At 41.6% G+C, this 18,189-nt stretch overlaps 1 protein-coding gene and 1 long non-coding RNA gene across 8 annotated transcripts in view; both read right to left on the bottom strand.

Moving 5' to 3' along the window:
- LOC116533683 overlaps nt 1-15,508 on the bottom strand; it is a 23,957-nt gene extending 8,449 nt beyond the window's left edge. The window contains exon 1 of the long non-coding RNA XR_004261404.1: nt 14,825-15,508. This is a non-coding gene — a long non-coding RNA (uncharacterized LOC116533683). The remainder of the gene's footprint in view (nt 1-14,824) is intronic.
- MAPK14 (mitogen-activated protein kinase 14) overlaps nt 1-17,033 on the bottom strand; it is an 82,147-nt gene extending 65,114 nt beyond the window's left edge. For 4 of the 7 annotated variants that reach the window (XM_032253546.1, XM_032253547.1, XM_032253548.1 and 1 more), the window contains exon 1: nt 16,405-17,033. In XM_032253546.1, the coding sequence (XP_032109437.1) occupies nt 16,405-16,520 (116 nt within the window). In that variant the 5' untranslated portion in view covers nt 16,521-17,033. Of the gene's footprint in view, nt 1-15,514; nt 15,663-16,176; nt 16,303-16,404 lie in introns of those variants that run through there. The other 3 variants (XM_032253550.1, XM_032253549.1, XM_032253551.1) reach the window with 3 other exon arrangements.
- Nucleotides 17,034-18,189: the final 1,156 nt, after the last annotated feature.

The raw sequence follows: 18,189 nt of genomic DNA, 5'->3' as shown, positions 1-18,189 counted from the left end.
AGAATAAAGGAAAGGAAGAAAAAGGAAGAGGAAGAGGGAGAGAGAACAGGGGTGTTGCTTTATTGCCCCGGCTAGAATGCAGTCTAAAACTGGGTATGCCTGTAATTGTGTTTAATAATAGAGACATAAAAAAAAAATTGCCCCTAGATCTCATTCTTAATTTCTGAGGATATGTTTAAAAGTTCCACAGTGAGTCTGAAGCACAAGAATGAGAACCACAACTGAGTTCACCCTACCTGAGATGTTCCTCCTGTCAGGACAGTCCTTTTCACGTCTATTCTTTCGGTTTATGTTTTCTCTTGTCTGAAAATGTTCCTTTTCTCCTCTCCAAATACCCATCTTTAGATCTAAATAATCTTCAAAATCTTTCCTCCTCCATGAAACCACACTAACCACTGTAACTCGACAATGTCTCCACTTCTCTGTAAACAACAATACCTTCATACATGTATACATAATTTATTAATATTTTAGGTCTATATCTTTTACACATTGATGGGCATTTAAAGCTGTCTGATGGACAACTGGCAAATTTCCTTCGCTACAGTAAATCTAAAACATATGCATCAATATTTATATCCATATATTTCAAACTTTCAAAATTAGGTTGCCTTAATACCTAGAGTTATAGAAAACTTCAGGTAAATTGGTTCATTCCTCGATTGTAATTTTTATACTACTGTCAATCATCAGTGCTAATGATGATATCAGCTTTACATACCTAAACTAAACCATTCAAGTTTCCAACATGAATCCCATTCCAAGGAAAGTTATTACTACAACTCTGGGAATATCCTCAAGAAGTATGGAGGACAGTAATCAAGAGAAAGCATGAAACATTACATCTCAATAAATTTAGAATCCAAAGGGTCAGACATTCATGAGATTAGGTTTCAAAGTACAAATCTGGAAGTACAGTACATGAACAAGACCATTGTTGAGACTGTATCAGATAATGAATTCAAAAAGAATACGCACAGAAAGAGAAAAGAAAATTTTAAGAATGGATCATGAAGCCGGGCGTAGTGGCTCACACCTGTAATCCCAGCACTTTGGGAGGCCGAGGCAGGAGGATCACCTGAGGTTGGGAGTTTGAGACCAGCCTGACCAACACAGAGAAACCCCATCTCTAAAAAAAAAAAAAAAAGAAAAAAAAGAATGGATCATGGAGCAGAAAGAAAAGAGGAAGAAAAAACTGACCAATGGATGAAATAGGAGAATTAGAGAAACACAAGGAAAAATCTGAATAGCAGAGTACTTTAAAGGGGTGTTTTTTTAAAAAAGAACACGTTAAATATTAAGATTTATACATTTTGACACTAAAGTTAGTTACTGCCTCATAGCCTTAAAGTAATTAAAGCAGTATCACTGATAATCCAGGAAACTGCATTGTATGTTCTAAGGTACCAGAATAGATAATGTGTCTAAAGGACATTCTAAATCAAAGAAGGCTGATCTTCCTGAGTTACTGCTACCTGAGATCTACAAGATCTTCAAAAATGCAGTCTGTTACTACCTAATATTTTAAAAACTAAGCAAGCCTTCCCAGATGCAAGAAGCTTCAAAAACATACAGAAAATTAATTCACAATATACCACTTCTTGTTCCTTAGTTCATCCGCAGCTCTCTTTGTGGTCTTCTAAACAGCATTTTATTTCTAGAAGTTTGAAAATGCTAAATACTGAAAAAGACCCAAGAGAAAGGACACAGAATTCCAGAGAGACACTGGGGAAAATACTACTTATCTACCAACTTGGACCGCATGCTAATTTCTACCTACCTATCTACCTACCAACTTGGACTTCATACAACCTACCTACCAACTTGGACTGCATGCTCATTTCTTCTCCAGAAAATTTCAAAACACCTTAAGTTGGGGCCATGATAAGGACAAAAACAATTATTCATGAAAATCAGGTCTCCCTCACTAACTAGTTGTTTCTCAAACGTGCCAGTGAAACACCTGGCCTCTCGCAAACATGCTTGTGCAAGTTCTCCCATACATGAAGCTTATCGAGTTATAGCCAGGACCTTGACGATTAAAAATGCTGTTACTCTCTTAGAAATAATGCAAATCACGTTTAGGGAGGCCCAACTTATAATGCAGAAAGTGCAGTATCTCTACCTTTACGCGGGTAGAAGGCTCATGTTATCCTATCTAGTTTTTACTCAGGGCCAACCAATCCAAATACATAAGGTTATAAAAGTGGTTCTTGACTAAAGGTGATTTTGCCCTCCCTACTTCCTCAAGAGATATGTGGCAACGTCTACAGATATTTTTGGTTGTCACAACTGGGAATTGCTATTAGTATATAGTGTGTATGAAACAGGGATGCTGCTAAACACACTACAATGCACAAGTGAGTCCAGAAATTATCCCACCTAAAATGTCAATAGGTTGAATTACTCTAGGTTATACAGGTTGAGTATCCCTAATCTGAAAATCCAAAACCTAAAATGCTTCAAAATCAACTTTTTGGGCAACAACATGACGCTCAAGAGAAATATGCATTGGAGGATTTTGGATTTTGCATATTTTGAAAAAGATGCTCAACTGGGAAATATAAGACAAATATTCTAAAATCCAAAATCCAAAATATTTGTGGTCCCAAGCATTTTGGATAAGGAACACTCAACCTGTACTATATTTGGGAGTTTGCTAATGTTTTTCTGTTTGCTCTAGCATCAGCATCATTTAATAGTGAGATTGCTCATTTCACAACAGATCATTCAAAGCGTAAAGCACTTAGAACACTAAACTAGGAATCAGATAATGATGCAAGCCAAATTTATCATGTCAAATAAAGGAATGACATAAGAAGTATATCAGTATAAGATGCCAATATTAACATTTCACTTCAACTTAATACTATGATCACCACTGAAGGAGGAAGACAACTAATATTTTTACCAGCATCTGGTAGCCTGGAGAAGAAAACACAAATAGAAACTATTCGAAAGCCTAAGTTCAAGAAGGTTCGAGCCAGCTAAAGTCTTAAAAGATTTGACAGGGGAGAAAAAAATAAATAGCTATTGGAGATATTAAGAATAAAGCAATTATTTCTGGAAATCAAGTTATACCTACTACAGGGATGAGAAAATACAAGAAAGATGAGTTCAATATACACTTACATAAGCCAGACACCTCAATCGTCACAGACAAAAGTAAGGGTATGATTAGGGCCACATAACTGTAGGTGAGAAGACTGTCACAGCCAGAGACATTACCCCAAGTGGAAGTATAGGGATGGGTTAAGGATCTAAATGACTGTTACCCACAGAGTCCTTTTTTCCTCCTAAAACATCCTCCCTGAGCCTTGGCAGATCAAAAGTTATTGCTTTGGCTTCTTGTGAACAGATGCTGATGTCATCATTTCTAGAGCTGAATAATCAGATGGAAGGGCTTGTCTGACACAGATTTCCAACATACACCTTTGCATAAAATTACCTTAGATGTAAAAAGTGACCAGTATGTCAGTCTTAGTGCATTTTGTGTGGCTATAACAGAATATCACAGATTGGGTAATTTACACAGAAAAGAAACTTATTTCTCACAGTCCATGAGGCTGGAAAGTCCAATATCAAGGTGCTAACATCTAGTGAAGGCCTTCTTGCTGTGTCATCCAATGGTGGAAGGCAAGAGGGTGAGAGAAGATGAGAGATGGTGACAGAGAAAGAGCAAGAGGGGACTGAACTTGCTTTAATAACAAAGCCACTCTCGTGATAACTAACCCACTTCCTTGATCATGACATCAATCCAGTCAAGAGGGCAGAGCCCTCATGACCTAATCTCTTCTTATTAGGCCTCACTCCCCAACACTGTTGCACTGGGGATTAAATTTCTAACATATGAACTTTGGAGAATACATTCAAACCATAGCAGTCACTCAATTTGAGACACAGAAAAACCTAAAAAGATCTTAAGAGAAGAATCAGCAATATAAGGTAGATTTCAAATGCCAACTTAAGTTGGAAGAACGCAGAAAAGCTAGAGGACTTCCAAAAGCCATCTTTGGAACATAAATATGTCCCCTCTGGACTAATACTTTTTTTTTTTTTTTGAGACTGAGTCTTGCTCTATTGCCCAGGCAGGAGTGCAGTAGCGTGATCGTGGCTCACTACAACACTGCAACCTCTGCCTTCCAGGTTCAAGTGATTCTTGTGCCTCAGCCTCCCGAGTAGCTGGGATTACAGGTGCATGCCAGCATGCCCAGCTAATTTTTGTAGACAGTGTTTCACCATGTTGGTCAAGCTGGTCTCAGACTCCTGACCTCAAGTGATCTGCCCCCTTCAGCCTCCCAAAGTGCTGGGATTACAGGTGTGAGCCACTGCGCCCAGCCTGGACTGATATTTTTGAAAGCAAGGACCTTCTTTTTTAAATCTCTGTAAACAAAACACCTACTATAGTGTACTGGAAATACTAAATTAATGAATTTATAAAAACAAAGAACACAACTGCTATGCTTTTTCTTCATATGCTCACATGTTGGGTAGTGTAGTCTACATTTTTAAGCCATAAGCTTGGAAATGCAATCAATACATACTTTTGAGTAGAATGACAATAAGGCACACATACTCACACACCTTCCTTCATAACACAGGTACAGTGACTATACCACCAAGGTGTAAGAGAAATAAGTTTTGAGGAAAATAAGGAATCTGTAACCACTCATACAAGTAACAGGAGCCAACATGTTCAGGGTCTAATGTTACTCAGACAGCAGGTCTAGACAAAATAAACATTTGTTCTATTACCTTTTTGTTATGTTGCCATGGGAATCTATGTTTGCAGGAAAACTTATTTTCTGCAACCTGATGACAGAGGAGTAACAAAGGGAGAGCTGATGACAAAGGGAGGGGGCTTACATCTGTAAAGGCAGGAAGGACAATAAATAATACAGGTTTTTACAGGGTCACATGTCTGTAGGATCTTTCAATCTATACGATGTATTCAAGTTTAATAGAGAAATCCTTGGGGCCTCAAAGCCAAGACATTACTGACAGATAACAATGGTTATCTGTCTAAAACCTCTACTAAAAGTATTGTAATAGGGAAAAGGCAGAGAAATGTAAAGCAGAAAAGGGGTCAAATAAAAAAAAGGGCCAAATAAGACCATAAATGTTTAACTGTTGAAAGAAGGTAAAAATGACTTTTAAAACATGATCCAAAAGTAAGAAAAACCCTAGAAGCCAAAGAAGTTAAAAAACACTCAATCTGCCAGCAGATTAATCTTCCATTTTCAGTTAAACTCAAGAGCTAATCTCTGTTCCCTTCCTTTTGGCAACAAAATCCTGAAAAAGTAAAGTAAGCCCATGTTATTTAAAGAGCTGGACTGGAATATCCTATATTTCTAGGGCCCAACAAAAATACCGGCTCTGGCACTCTGGGACTGCTGGAATGAGAGTTGTGAGGATGGGTCAGGGCTCTGCACCAATTCATCCACAGTAGTGGTTTAGGATAGAATGGGTAAGCAACAGAAATTGGGACCCCAGAGCACCGTGATTTGTTAAAACATGATTTAAGTCATGTCCTTCCTCTGGTCATAACCCTCCAAGGCTTCCCCCTTCACTCAAAGGAAAAGTCACAGTCTTTATAAAGGCAAATAAGACGCTACATGATACCTACACAACTGCAGCACCCCCTGCACACACACACTGTTCTACCTAAATTTGGCCCCTGGTTCATTTAGTACTAGCTGTACTGGTCTCCTAGCTATTTCCTGGAGCACCCAGCCCTTGCCTCTGGGCTTTTGCACTTGTAAAGCCTCAACCTAGAATGTTCTTACATCCTCACCCAGGTCCAAACAGTGTCAACTTCTCCAGGTTTTTGCTCAATTGTTATTTATCAATGATGCTTACCCTGTTCATCTTGCTTAAAAGTCCAAAAGCCATCCTAGCACTCGCTCTCCTTCCCTTGCTGTATTTCCTCCACAGTACTTATCTGACATACTATAATTCCCCCCCACCCCTGGAGATGGAGTTTCACTCTTGTTGCCCAGGCTGGAGTGCAATGGCATGATCTTGGCTCACTGCAACCACCACCTCCTGGGCTCAAGCGATTCTCCTGCCTCAGCCTCCCAAGTACCTGGGATTATAGGCACCCACCACCACAGACCAGCTAATTTTTTGTATTTTTAGTAGAGACAGGGTTTCGTCATGTTGGCCAGGCTGGTCTCGAACTCCTGACCTCAGGTGATCCACCTGCCTCGGCCTCTCAAAGTGCTGGGATTACAGGCGTGAGCCACCGTGCCCGGCCATACTATAAATTTTACTTATTCATTATCTACTTCCACTGCCATCCCCGTTAGAATATAGCTTCCTTTTTTCATTTTGGAGACAGGGTTTCACTCTGTCACCCAGCCTGGAGTACAGTGGCAGGATCACAGTTCACTGCAACCTCAACCCCCCAGGCTCAAGCAATCCTCTCACCTCAGCCTCCCAACTAGCTGGGACCACAAGAGTGTGCCACCAAGCTTGCATATTTTAAAAAAAATTTTTAGTAGAGGAGTCTTCCCATATTGCCCAGGCTGCTGGTTTCTAACTACTGGGCTCAAGCAATCCTCCTACCTTGGTCTCCCAAAGTGATTAACAGCGTGAGCCACTGCATCTGGCCAGAATATAGCTTCTTTAAGGCAGAAATTTTTACCTCTTTTGTTCATCTTTCAACTCCAGCACTTAAACTATACATGGTAGGCACTCAAGGTATAATGAGTCCTGTCCTCAAGGAGACTACCATGAACGTATGTTCTTCCCCTTTCTCTCTACAATCTTGTACCCTGTAACACTCCCTTTAACTTTGTAACACAAAGTTCAGAAAATGGCACTAAAATATATCCATTTACCCAAGGCCAAAACTTAGAAATCCTAGACTCCTCACTCTCCTAATACCTCTTTCCCTCCCACATTCAGCCTTGGAGCCAAGCATGCCCAAAACCCAGGATCCATTCGTCATGTGCAGAATTTACAAACCACCACTTCTTCTTCCCTAGAATAAATTATTAAAAGGTTGGAACACTGCACTGGAAAACTGGTTAATTTTATAAATAGTTAACACATACATACAAGCGTACCTCGGAGATACTGTGAGTTCAGTTCCAGACCACCACAACAAAGTGAATATCACAAAAAAAAGAGTGACTGAACTTTTTGGTTTCTCAGTGCATATAAAAGTTATATTTTCGGGCCGGGCACAGTGGCTCACACCTGTAATCCCACCACTTTGGGAGGCCGAGGCGGGCGGATCACGAGGTCAAGAGATCGAGACCATTCTGGCCAACATAGTGAAACCCCATCTCTACTAAAACATAAAAATTAGCTGGGCGTGGTGGTGCGCGTCTGTAGTCCCAGCTACTCAGGAGGCTGAGGCAGGAGAATTGCTTGAACCTGGGAGGTGGAGGTTGCAGTGAGCCGAGATCGAGCCACTGCACTCCAGCCTGGCGCCTGGCGACAGAGTGAGGCTCTGTCTCAAAATTAAATAAATAAATAAATAAATAAATAAATAAAAGTTATATTTTCATGATACTGTAGTCTATTAAGTATGCAATAGCAATACGTCATATATATATACACACACACACACATACACATACACACACACACACATATATATGCACACCTTAATTTAAAAATACTTTATTGGCTGGGCACGGTGGTTCATGCCTGTAATCCTAGCACTTTGGGAGGGCAAGGCGGGAGGATCGCTTGAGGTCAGGAGTTGGAGACCGGCCTGGCCAACATAGTGAAACCCCATCTCTACCAAAAATACAAAAATTAGCCAGGTATGGTGGCGTACTCCCAGCTACTCGAGAGGCTGAGGATGGAAAATCACTTGAACCTGAGAGGCAGAGGGTGCCTTGAGCCAAGATCACGCCATTGCACTCCAGCCTGGGCGATAAATCGAGAGTCTGCCTCGAAAAAATAAATAGGCCGGGCGCGGTGGCTCAAGCCTGTAATCCCAGCACTTTGGGAGGCCGAGGCGGGTGGATCACGAGGTCAAGAGATCGAGACCATCCTGGTCAACACGGTGAAACCCCATCTCTACTAAAAATACAAAAAACATTAGCTGGGCATGGTGGCGCATGCCTGTAATCCCAGCTACTCAGGAGGCTGAGGCAGGAGAATTGCCTGAACCCAGGAGGCAGAGGTTGCGGTGAGCCAAGATCGTGCCATTGCACTCCAGCCTGGGTAAGGAGAGCGAAAATCCGTCCAAAAAAAAAAAAAAAAAAAAAAAAAAAAAAAAAAAAAAAAAAAAAAAAAAAAAAAAAAAAAAATAAATACTTTATCGCTAAAAAATGCTAAGGGTCACCTGAGCCGTCAGCAAGTCATTATCTTCTTGCTGGTGGAGGGTCTTACATCAATGCTGATGGCTGCTGACTGATCAGGGTGGTAGTTGTTGAAGGTTGGGTGACTGTGGCAATTTCTAAAAATAAGATAACAGTGAAGTTTGCTGCACTGATTTCCTCTTTCTTTCGTGAAATATTTCTCTGTAGCCTGCAATGGTGTTTGACAGCATTTTGCCCACAGTAGAACTACTTTCAAAATGGGAGTCAATCCTCTCAAACCTTGCTGCTGCTTTATCAACTAAGTTTATGTAATATTCTAAATCCTTTTTGTCATTTCAACAATGTTCATAAGCATTTTCACAAAGGGAAGATTCCATCTCAAGAAACTACTTTATTTGTTCATCCCTGAGAAGCAATTTCTCATCTATTCAAGTTTTTTGGTTGTTTTTTTTGAGATGTAGTCTCACTCTATCCTCTATCGCCCAGGCTAGAGTGCAGTGGCACAATCTCGGTTGTCACTTGTTTGCCAGTGGCTCACTGTAACCTCCACCTCCCCAGTTCAAGCAATTCTCTTGCCTCAGCCTCTCGAATAGCTGGGACTACAGGTGCAAGCCACCACATCCGGCTATTTTTTGTATTTTTTTGTAGAGATGGAGTTTCACCATGTTGGCCAGGCTGGTCTCAAACTCCTGACTTCAGATGATCAGCCTCCCAAAGTGCTGGAATTATAGGTGTTAGCCACTGCATCCTCCACTTTGCACTATCGAGTTATGCTAGGGAGACAGATTCTTTCCTTAAACCTATGAACCACCCTCTGCTGGCTTCAAAATTATCTTTTGCAGCTTTCTCACCTGTCTCAAACTTCATAAAATTAAAGAAAGTTAAGGCATTGCTCTAGATTAGGCTTTGGCTTAAGGGCATGTTATGGTTGGTTTGATCTTTTATCCAGACCACTAAAACTTTCTCCATCTCAGTAACAAGGCTGTTTTGCTTTCTAATCATTCATTTGTCTACAGAACTAGAACTTTTAATTTCCTTCAAAAACTTTTTCTTTGCATTCATATATTGGCTCTTTGGTACAAGAAGCCTAGCTTTCAGCTTATCATGCCTTCCTCACTAAGCTTAATCATTTCTAGCTTTTGATTTAAAGTAAGAGACATCACCATTCCTTTCACTTGAACACTTAGAAACCGCTGTAGTGTTGTTAATTGGCCTAATTTCAATACTGTTGTGTCTCAGGGAATAGGGAGGCCTTAGGAGATGGAAAGAGGGAACAGGTGGCTGGTAGAGCAATCAGAACAAACACGTTTATCAATTAAGTCTGCCTATGGGAATGGTTCCAGACACCTCAAAACAATTACAACAGTAACATCAAAGATCAGTGATCTCAGATCCCCATAACATATAATAATAAGAAAGTTTGAAATATTGTGAGAATTACCAAAATGTGACACAGAGACACGAAAGTGAGCACCTGCCATTGGAAAAATGGTGCCAATAGACTTGCTCACCACAGGGTTGTCACAAACCTTCGATTTGAAAAAAAAAAAAAAAAAAGCAATTATCTGTGAAACACAATAAAATGAGTTGTGCCTGTACTTAATTTATGGGAGCACTGTGAAAGACAAACTACTCCTAATACTGAAAGTTTCTTTTACAAAAAACATTTCCAAGTTTAAAGAGGTTTTTGGTTATTTTCCTGATGAAACAGGTGAATGCCTTCCATAGCAAGATGAAGAAGTCCCTAGGTTCCGTGAGGAGAAATCACTAGGTTCCAAGTCAGGGGAGACCACTTTATAATGAGGCTTTTCTGAGCACTGCAATAATTATACCTCTTAGATAAGAACAAATCAGTTTTACACCAAATTTTACTGCAAAAAGCAAAATCTAATGTATTTTCAAAGGGCTGGAGAGGTAGTTATTTCTGTTTATGTCCTATACTTATATAACACAAACATGTACAGACAGTCCCAACTTTACATAAATGTACACTGAAGAATTATAATCCAATAGGATTCATAAATTCAGGAATTAACTATGTGCACTGCCTAATAATTCCTTCAGCAAAAAATTTTAATCTGGGCAATGAGTACATTTTTGGTTTATCAATTCGGAGGAAGAGACATGACTTTAATGGGTTAAGTCATTACCCCTCACATAAGCTGGGCAATGATACTAGTGGGATTGCTTTCCTAAACTCACAGCTCTATTCCAAGTGACTCAGCAACCCCTTTTTCACAAGAGGAGGCAAACTGCATAGAAGGTGCCACCACATGACCTCAGCAGCCCACATCTATAGAAAAGGAGACTACTAAAGTTTTGAAACCCAAGAACCAAAACCAAAGTAGCACCGACAAGTATGCCATTCCTTTAAGGAATGAGTTCAGCTCCCCATCTATAAAATGGGGTTAATAAATACCAGCCTCCTTGGAGCTAGTGAGAACTGATTAATAGTGCTTTGAATGAAAATACTTTATCAACTGCAAAATCCTATAAAAATGTCAGTTAATTCGAAAGTGAGGGTGATCTACCCCAGTGAGTTCTTCCATCTTTGAATTCTAGGCCCCAGGGGCTCAGCAATATCTGCACTCTTACCCATTAAAGGCAAAGTCAACACAGATCATCTCCGAAACTGGGCTAGAGAGAAATCAAAAGCAGAGTACTCCTCAGTATCAAGAAATTAAACTGGCAGAATTGAAAACCTGGAGATCCAGGATAAGAAGCTTATTTTAAATAAGAACCAGTGGAGGCTGGGTGTGGTGGCTCACACCTGTAATCCCAACACTTTGGGAGGCCAAGGTGGGCGGATCACGAGGTCAGGAGTTCAAGATCAGCCTGACCAACGGGGTGAAACCCTATTTCTACTAAAAATACAAAAATGAGCCAGGTGTGGTGAGGCACACCTGTAATCCCAGCTACTCAGGAGGTTGAGGCAGGAGAATCACCTGAACCCCGGAGACGGAGGTTGCAGTGAGCCACCAAGATCACACCACTGTACTCCATCCAGCCTGGACGACAGAGCAAGACTCCGTCTCAAAAAAAAAAAAAAAAAAACTAGTGGAAAACTGTTAGTGGGAAAATGGGATTTGATAAATAAAATGTTTTTATAGCCAACTTTGAATGAACTCTTTCTTAAAACAATCTTTATTCATCAATAATACTAATGTTTGCCATCAATTATGTGTAAATACTTCTTATTGACTGACACTGGTAACATACAGGCAACTACCTTACTTTTTGGTTACAAAGAAAAGAATGGAAAGCTCACACTATCACTACTAGAAAAGTAAAGGGCATACCCTTCTCACTGATCAGGAGTCAAGAAAGTCACAGTTGTACACTTAATAATAATGCAATTTTATGTATTTATGCCCTGGGTCATTCTAAAAAAAAAAAAAAAAAAAAAAGAATTAAAATGGTGAATGGCCATTAATAGTTAAAAAAAAATGTTCGCTTCACTTATTTTTATTACACTAGAATAATCTTTTTCCACAAAGCACTTAGGAAGTTGGATTTGATTTCTTAGTAAACTTTGCTATTCTTTTACTAAAGGTTTTATTATATACTTTCTATGCTGATAAAGTGCACAGCACAATGCTAGAACATAGTAAGCAACCCATAAAATGTAGTTATTAAACCCACTAGGCTATAAGCTCCGGGAGAGAATGGATTGTCTTGTTCCTGTATTGTTTAGCTCTGTTTCCAGAACCTAGCCTGCTACCTGGCCCATAGTTGGTATTCAATAAACACTGTTGAATAAACAGTTGAATATGATCCAAGAGTAATTCACAACTCTCACCTCCTATTTTATGGTTACCAGTGCCCCACCTCCTCTCTAATCAACAGCAAGGTCCTGGAAAAACCATACCCCAGAGGAAAGGCACTTAAGTTCCTGTTTGTATTTCCTGAAACTCACCACAAAGATTCTCCCCTTCTGTCCCAAAACCCCAAAATCAATGCTTTGTAACAACGTATTCTTAAACAATTTTGCTTCATTTCCCCTCACAGACAATGCATAAAGTTCCTTAAAACTGCAAGACCTAGTCTAGTTCCCTTTACCCTTTAAAGAAAAGGCTTATTTGTAAAACCCTATTTTGATTCACAGTTGGTTATCACACAGGCTGCTACTTGTTTTTTTTTTTTTTTTTTTTTTTTACAATACTTAGTATAAATTAAAATAATATAGGCTTAAAATAATTTGTAAATGTTACACATCAAAGGATACCACACTTTAGAGCAATAAAATTAGGAAGCTGACAAATATTTCAATGACTACTTTATTCATTGAAATATTCTATTCATTTATTTTCATTCTTGAAAATAAAATTCAGGGTCTGGGTGTGGTGGCTCACTCCTATAATCCCAGCACTTTTGGAGGCCAAGGTGGAAGGACTGCTTGAGGCCAGAAGTTTGAGAGCAGCCTGGGCAACACGGTGAGACTCTGTCTCTACAAAATGAATAAATAAATATTAATAAAATAAAATTCAGAGATTTTTTTTTTTTGAAGTACAGTTCAGGTCCAGTTCAAGAAGTCACACAAAAAATTCTGTGCCATTACTTTATAGTTATAACTCCTATCTGACCTAAAACAGTAGTATCACCAACATGATTGCCTAATCCTTCTTATCAGACTTGAGTCCAAGTTCCCTAAATTATTTGGATTCTAATGGACTGTTATTCCCTAAAATCAAATCTACTCTCAAAAAATGAAGATGGAGGTCCAGACACGGTGGCTCACCCCTTATCTCAGCACTTTGAGTGGCCAAGACAGGCAGATCACCTGAGGTTAGGAGTTCAAGAACAGCCTGGCCAACATGGTGAAACCCTGTCTCTACTAAAAATACAAAAATCAGCCCGGCATGGTGTTGCACATCTGTAATTCCAGCTACTTGGGAGCCTGAGGCAGGAGAATCACTTGAACCCAGGAGGCAGAGATTACAGTGAGCAGAGATGGTACTATTGCACTCCAACCTAGGCAACAGAGTGAGACTCCATCACACACAAAAAAGAGTAGCATAGGCTCCAAAGTAGATTCTAAAAGAAGTTCCAAAAAATGTTTTCTGCCACATCTAAAAAGGTACTCATAGAAAGAACAACTCCAGGCCAGGCATAGTGGCTCAGGCCTCCATGGTGGCTCCCAGCACTTTGGGAGGCCAAGGAGGGGAGATTACTTGAGGTCAGGAGTTTGAGACCAGCCTGGCCAACACTGAGAACCCTATCTCTACTAAAAATACAAAAATTAGCTGGGTATGGTGGCGGGCATCTGTAACCCCAGCTACTCAGGAGGCTGAGGCAGGAGAATCACTTGAACCCAGGAGGCAGAAGTTTTAGTGAGCCGAGATAGTGCCACTGTACTCAAGCCTGGGCAACAGTGTAAGATTTCTTCTCAAAAAAAAAAAAAGGAAAGAACACTTCAAATAACTACTCTGAATCTCTGAATAAAATAACATTTACTTGTAAATCTAAATTCTGATATTTCATTCCAACATTAGTTATATTGGTTTATTGTCAATCGTCATATAATTTCAGTTGTATTTTCCTTCACCAATATGCTGTAGGTTACATCTTAAATCCCTTTAGTAGAAATACTACTAAAGAAACAAGCAAATAATAAAACTCTGCCTCCCTGGAAAGACACAAGGCATTTAACAGTGATTGTCTTTAAGAAAGAGAGTAGCCAGGCGCGATGGCTCACACCTGTAATCCCAGCACTTTGGAAGGCTGAGGCGAGCGGATCACGAGGTCAAGAGATGGAGCCCATCCTGGCCAACATGGTGAAACCCCCGTCTCTACTAAAAATACAAAACTTAGCTGGGCGTGGTGGCATGCGCCTGTAGTCCCAGCTACTCGGGAGGCTGAGGCAGGAGAATTGCCTGAACCCGGGAGGTGGAGGTTGCAGTGAACCGAGATCACGCCACTGCACTCCAGCCTGGCGGCAGAGCGAGATTCAGTCTCAAAAAAAAAAAAAAGAGAGAGTAGAGTGGCTGGAGAACAAAAAGGAAAGGAGGCTTTTCACTGAATACCTTTTTAAAGCTTTCAAATTTTATACAATGTCAATGTACTACCTATTTTTTAAAATCTGTTCAATAAAAGTACTTTTAAGTGTCAGATACTGCTGGCTTCTACACCACAGAAAAGGTTACCACTAAAGAAAAGTGGAGTTAATTTTAATGATACTTCACTATAAATCTGGATCTCCTGTTCCAGTTCAGAGCTAGCCACCAACGGTAGCGAACTCTTGCAAGCAATTCAACTGGAGTTTACCCAAACCCTCTATAGTTGACTTATTCTGCTGTATTACTCCATTAAAATTTAAATAGCATTGAAAACAAAAACGTGATACTACAGAAATGAATGTGTCAATTCAAGAAAGAAAAAAATGGAAGGATATTCATGAGCCATAAAATATTAAAGGAGCAATGATCCAAATACATCTTTAAAAATTAGCAAATCAAGTGTGTGCATATATATATATATATAATATGTATATACTGCATGTAAAATGCTGTAAATCAACTACACACACACACACACACAAACACTCTCTCTCTCTCTCTCTCTCTCTGAATGTAAAATGTTGCAAATTCCTTTAAAATGTAAACTGCCATACTGTAAAAATGGGAGAAAGATGTCAAGCACAGTGCATTCTACAACATAACTTAAGCAGCCTGAACTAGAAAATGCAACATGATCTGTTGCTGGACACAATTGCACAATCTCAATTACCCAGAAGATTCTACCAAACAGGAAATTCATGATGTGACTTCAGGAAACACAGCAATCATATTTAAAGATTAACACATCCAAAAGCCTGGAATTTGTTCCAAAACAAAAAATGATTTTACAGGCCCCTTTTCAAATCTTGCATACAACACGAATTACTAAAACACAGAAAAAACTAACAGTTAAATCTGATATTTAGTTTCAGATCCGTAGCTTTCAAATTATACAAAATCTAAAATACAGGGTATAAAACCTTGGAAGTTAGAGGGCAGTTAGTGAAATATTTCAGGTCTGGAAATTATATGATATCGACTTAATTTAAAACACACTCATAGTGTAAATTAAAGCTAAAAAGTATTTCTTCCCTTCCTTTTCTATGTGGTTCCATATCTTTACGAAAACCACCGTGTACCTCAAGCCATAAATGTAGATAATTCCCTGCAAACTCTCTGAGGGACTTTTAAACCACAGTATTCGCAGGAATTATCTCAAAAAGAAATTTACAATACCTCCCAGCACTGTTAATAACTTTTTGATCTTGAGGGCACCTTACAGATCTGAATCTTTCTTGCTCCAAATGAGAAAATTGTTTTGTCGAACAATACTTAAATGAGCAGTGGTATGTGACTAATCAGTGAGGCTGCCAGTTTCTCAAGCTGCAGTGTTCTTGCAAGCATTACCACCGCCGCCCCTCCACGGAAAGGAAATACGCTTTCAACTGAATCGGAAACACACCACTCAAGCTGGCACAGTGCTCACTGAGATAAAGTCGGTATTTTAAGCTCTATGGATCGGTGCTAACTCAAGTGCGAATTCAAAAAGAACGCTTCTCAAGATGGGATTTCGACAGAGGTTTGCAAAAAAAGGAGGAAAAAAAAAAAAGCCCGGAGAGAGCTCCCTTCCTGGTCAGTTTTGTTCAGATGACCGCAGTCTTCGGGTTGGGCTCTGCCCTTCTGCTTCTCCCGGGAGCTCCCCGAGCTTGTCCGCTCAGAGGACAGGCTCCGGCGCCCCAGCGTGGGCGCATCGCGGGAGAGGGTCCTTCTGCTCCAGGTCTGTAGGGAGACCCCTAAGGAAGCAGCCCTTTCTCCGGCGCCTGCCGCGGAACAGCAACCCTCCGAGAGGGGAAGGCGCAGGGTGCTAGCCAGAATAGAGCTTCACCACCACCACCTACCTCTCGCAGCGGACCTGAGTGCTGCACACGGTGGACAGCATACTCGCGAGTGCAAGGCGAGGGGTGCAGGAGGTGCAGAACAGGCAGGGCTCGAAGGGGCAGCAATGCCCTCCCCCGAGGAAAATTCCTGCCACTTGACGCAACGCTGAGCCGTGGGGCAGGCCTGGCCCTCGGGCGCGAGGGGCCACCCTGACCACAGCAGCCCCAGCCAGGCCCGGCGACACTCACCACACAGAGCCATAGGCGCCGGAGCCCACTGGAGACAGGTTCTGGTAACGCTCGGGCACCTCCCAGATTGTCTTGTTCAGCTCCTGCCGGTAGAACGTGGGCCTCTCCTGAGACATTTTCCAGAGGCAGCCGCCAGGCAAGAAGGTGGCCCTGTGGGGCCCCCGCCTGCACCCGCACCCTCTCCCCGGCCCTTGCTGCCCGCCCAACCGGGCGGGGATCTCACGCTGGTCGCCCGCGCAGGTGCGGCTGCCGCGACCCCGCAGACTCCCGCGCGCGCGGCTGCTGTCAGCCGCAGCGGCTAGATGCGCCTCTGCTACTGGGGCAAGCCCCGCTAAGGGCAGGGACGCGCTCTGGCGCTCAAAGCTGCGCCCGCCGCGATCTCCCTGCACCTTCGCCCCGTCAAGGCCGACTCCGGGCTGCGTCGCAGGACTTCTGCTCCAGCTGCGCCCGCTGAGGATCCAGTGGTCCCGGTTCCAGAGCCAGCAAACGGGAGCCTCCCGCGGTACTCTCGCGAGAACAGCTCCCGGGACTCTCCGCGAACCGAGATTTTACCCAATATGGAACCTCTCCGCGGGCGGGGCTTCGTGAGAGGAGAAGATGGGAGGAGCAGTTCTCGCGAGAAGAGAGCAGCAACGGTAGACCAGAGGCAGAAATTCCCAGGGACTGTCTCCTTAAGGGCGCGAAGGCGGACTAGGGAAGAAAGAGATAAGCGGGCAGCACACGCCGCGCGCGCCTCACCGTGGCCGGCGGGGCAAATACCTGACTCTGTAGTGGGAAACGAGATGGACAAATAGCATGTAGGGGAAAGAGCCAAAAGATCTTTAACTGAGAGTAGTTACCAGCAGCTGAGCACCTGCTCAACTGAACCCCCAAATTCCAAAAAACACTTGCATAAAAAAGAGACAAGTTCCGGCCAGAAGGCTGTTGCATTCCCATCTGTTCAAGGACATGTGGTTACTCTTCAAGATGCTCGATGAAATCTGCCCCCAAAGACAAATGTCAACCCTGCATCAAAGCTGAGGCTCTCCATTCAAACTCTCCTAGTAGTTCTTAAACTTACATGAAGAAAAATCACTCTGGGAGTTTAAGATGCAAGTTCCCAGGACTCACAGGGAATCTAATTGGGTAAGTCAGAGGACGGCATCAAGAGCATTATTTTTATAATACATCTTAGGTGGTTCTGATTCAGGAAAGTCTCTGATATCTCCCTTTGAGAAGCATTAAAAAAACCATTACACTGAAGACTTGAAACTGACTCCTATCCTAAAGAGCCATCAGTGAAGAGGATTTTAAGCATTTAACTTAGGCCTCTCGGAGTAAGAATAGAGCAGGAGTCTCATCGAATTTAGGCAAGTCAATTGACCTTTCCTGAACCCTTAGTTCCAGCTTCTGCAAAAGAATTTCTGCCCTGCATTCCCGATGAACAGAGTCATGTGTAAAAACTAAACAAGATAAATGTGAACGGGCAAGGCATTATAACCTGATGCCTACATCCATTATCAACCTACGCCTACGCTAAAGCTTGTTACAATGAGCAGAAGAATCAGATCCTGTCTCATTCTCTTCGTTTCTTGTATTAGAAATAACTGGGTCCAAGCCAGGACATTTCTCATCATTTCCCATGATTATTCTATTTTGTGTCACACACAAAATAGAATAATCGTGTCTGGAGGGCTCAGACTTTGCCTGTCTTGTCCCAACATCTAGCACAGTGTCTGGAACATAAAACATGTCCCACACGTATTTGCTGAAAAATTATGAACAATGATCATGATTTCAGTTTAA

This window comes from Sapajus apella, unplaced genomic scaffold (assembly GCF_009761245.1).
Source record: "Sapajus apella isolate SASKATOON/1434 unplaced genomic scaffold, GSC_monkey_1.0 scaffold83, whole genome shotgun sequence".
NCBI classification, from domain to species: Eukaryota; Metazoa; Chordata; class Mammalia; order Primates; family Cebidae; genus Sapajus; species Sapajus apella.
Note: the sequence above shows the minus strand (reverse complement) of the source record. Positions and strands in the feature narration are given on the sequence as shown.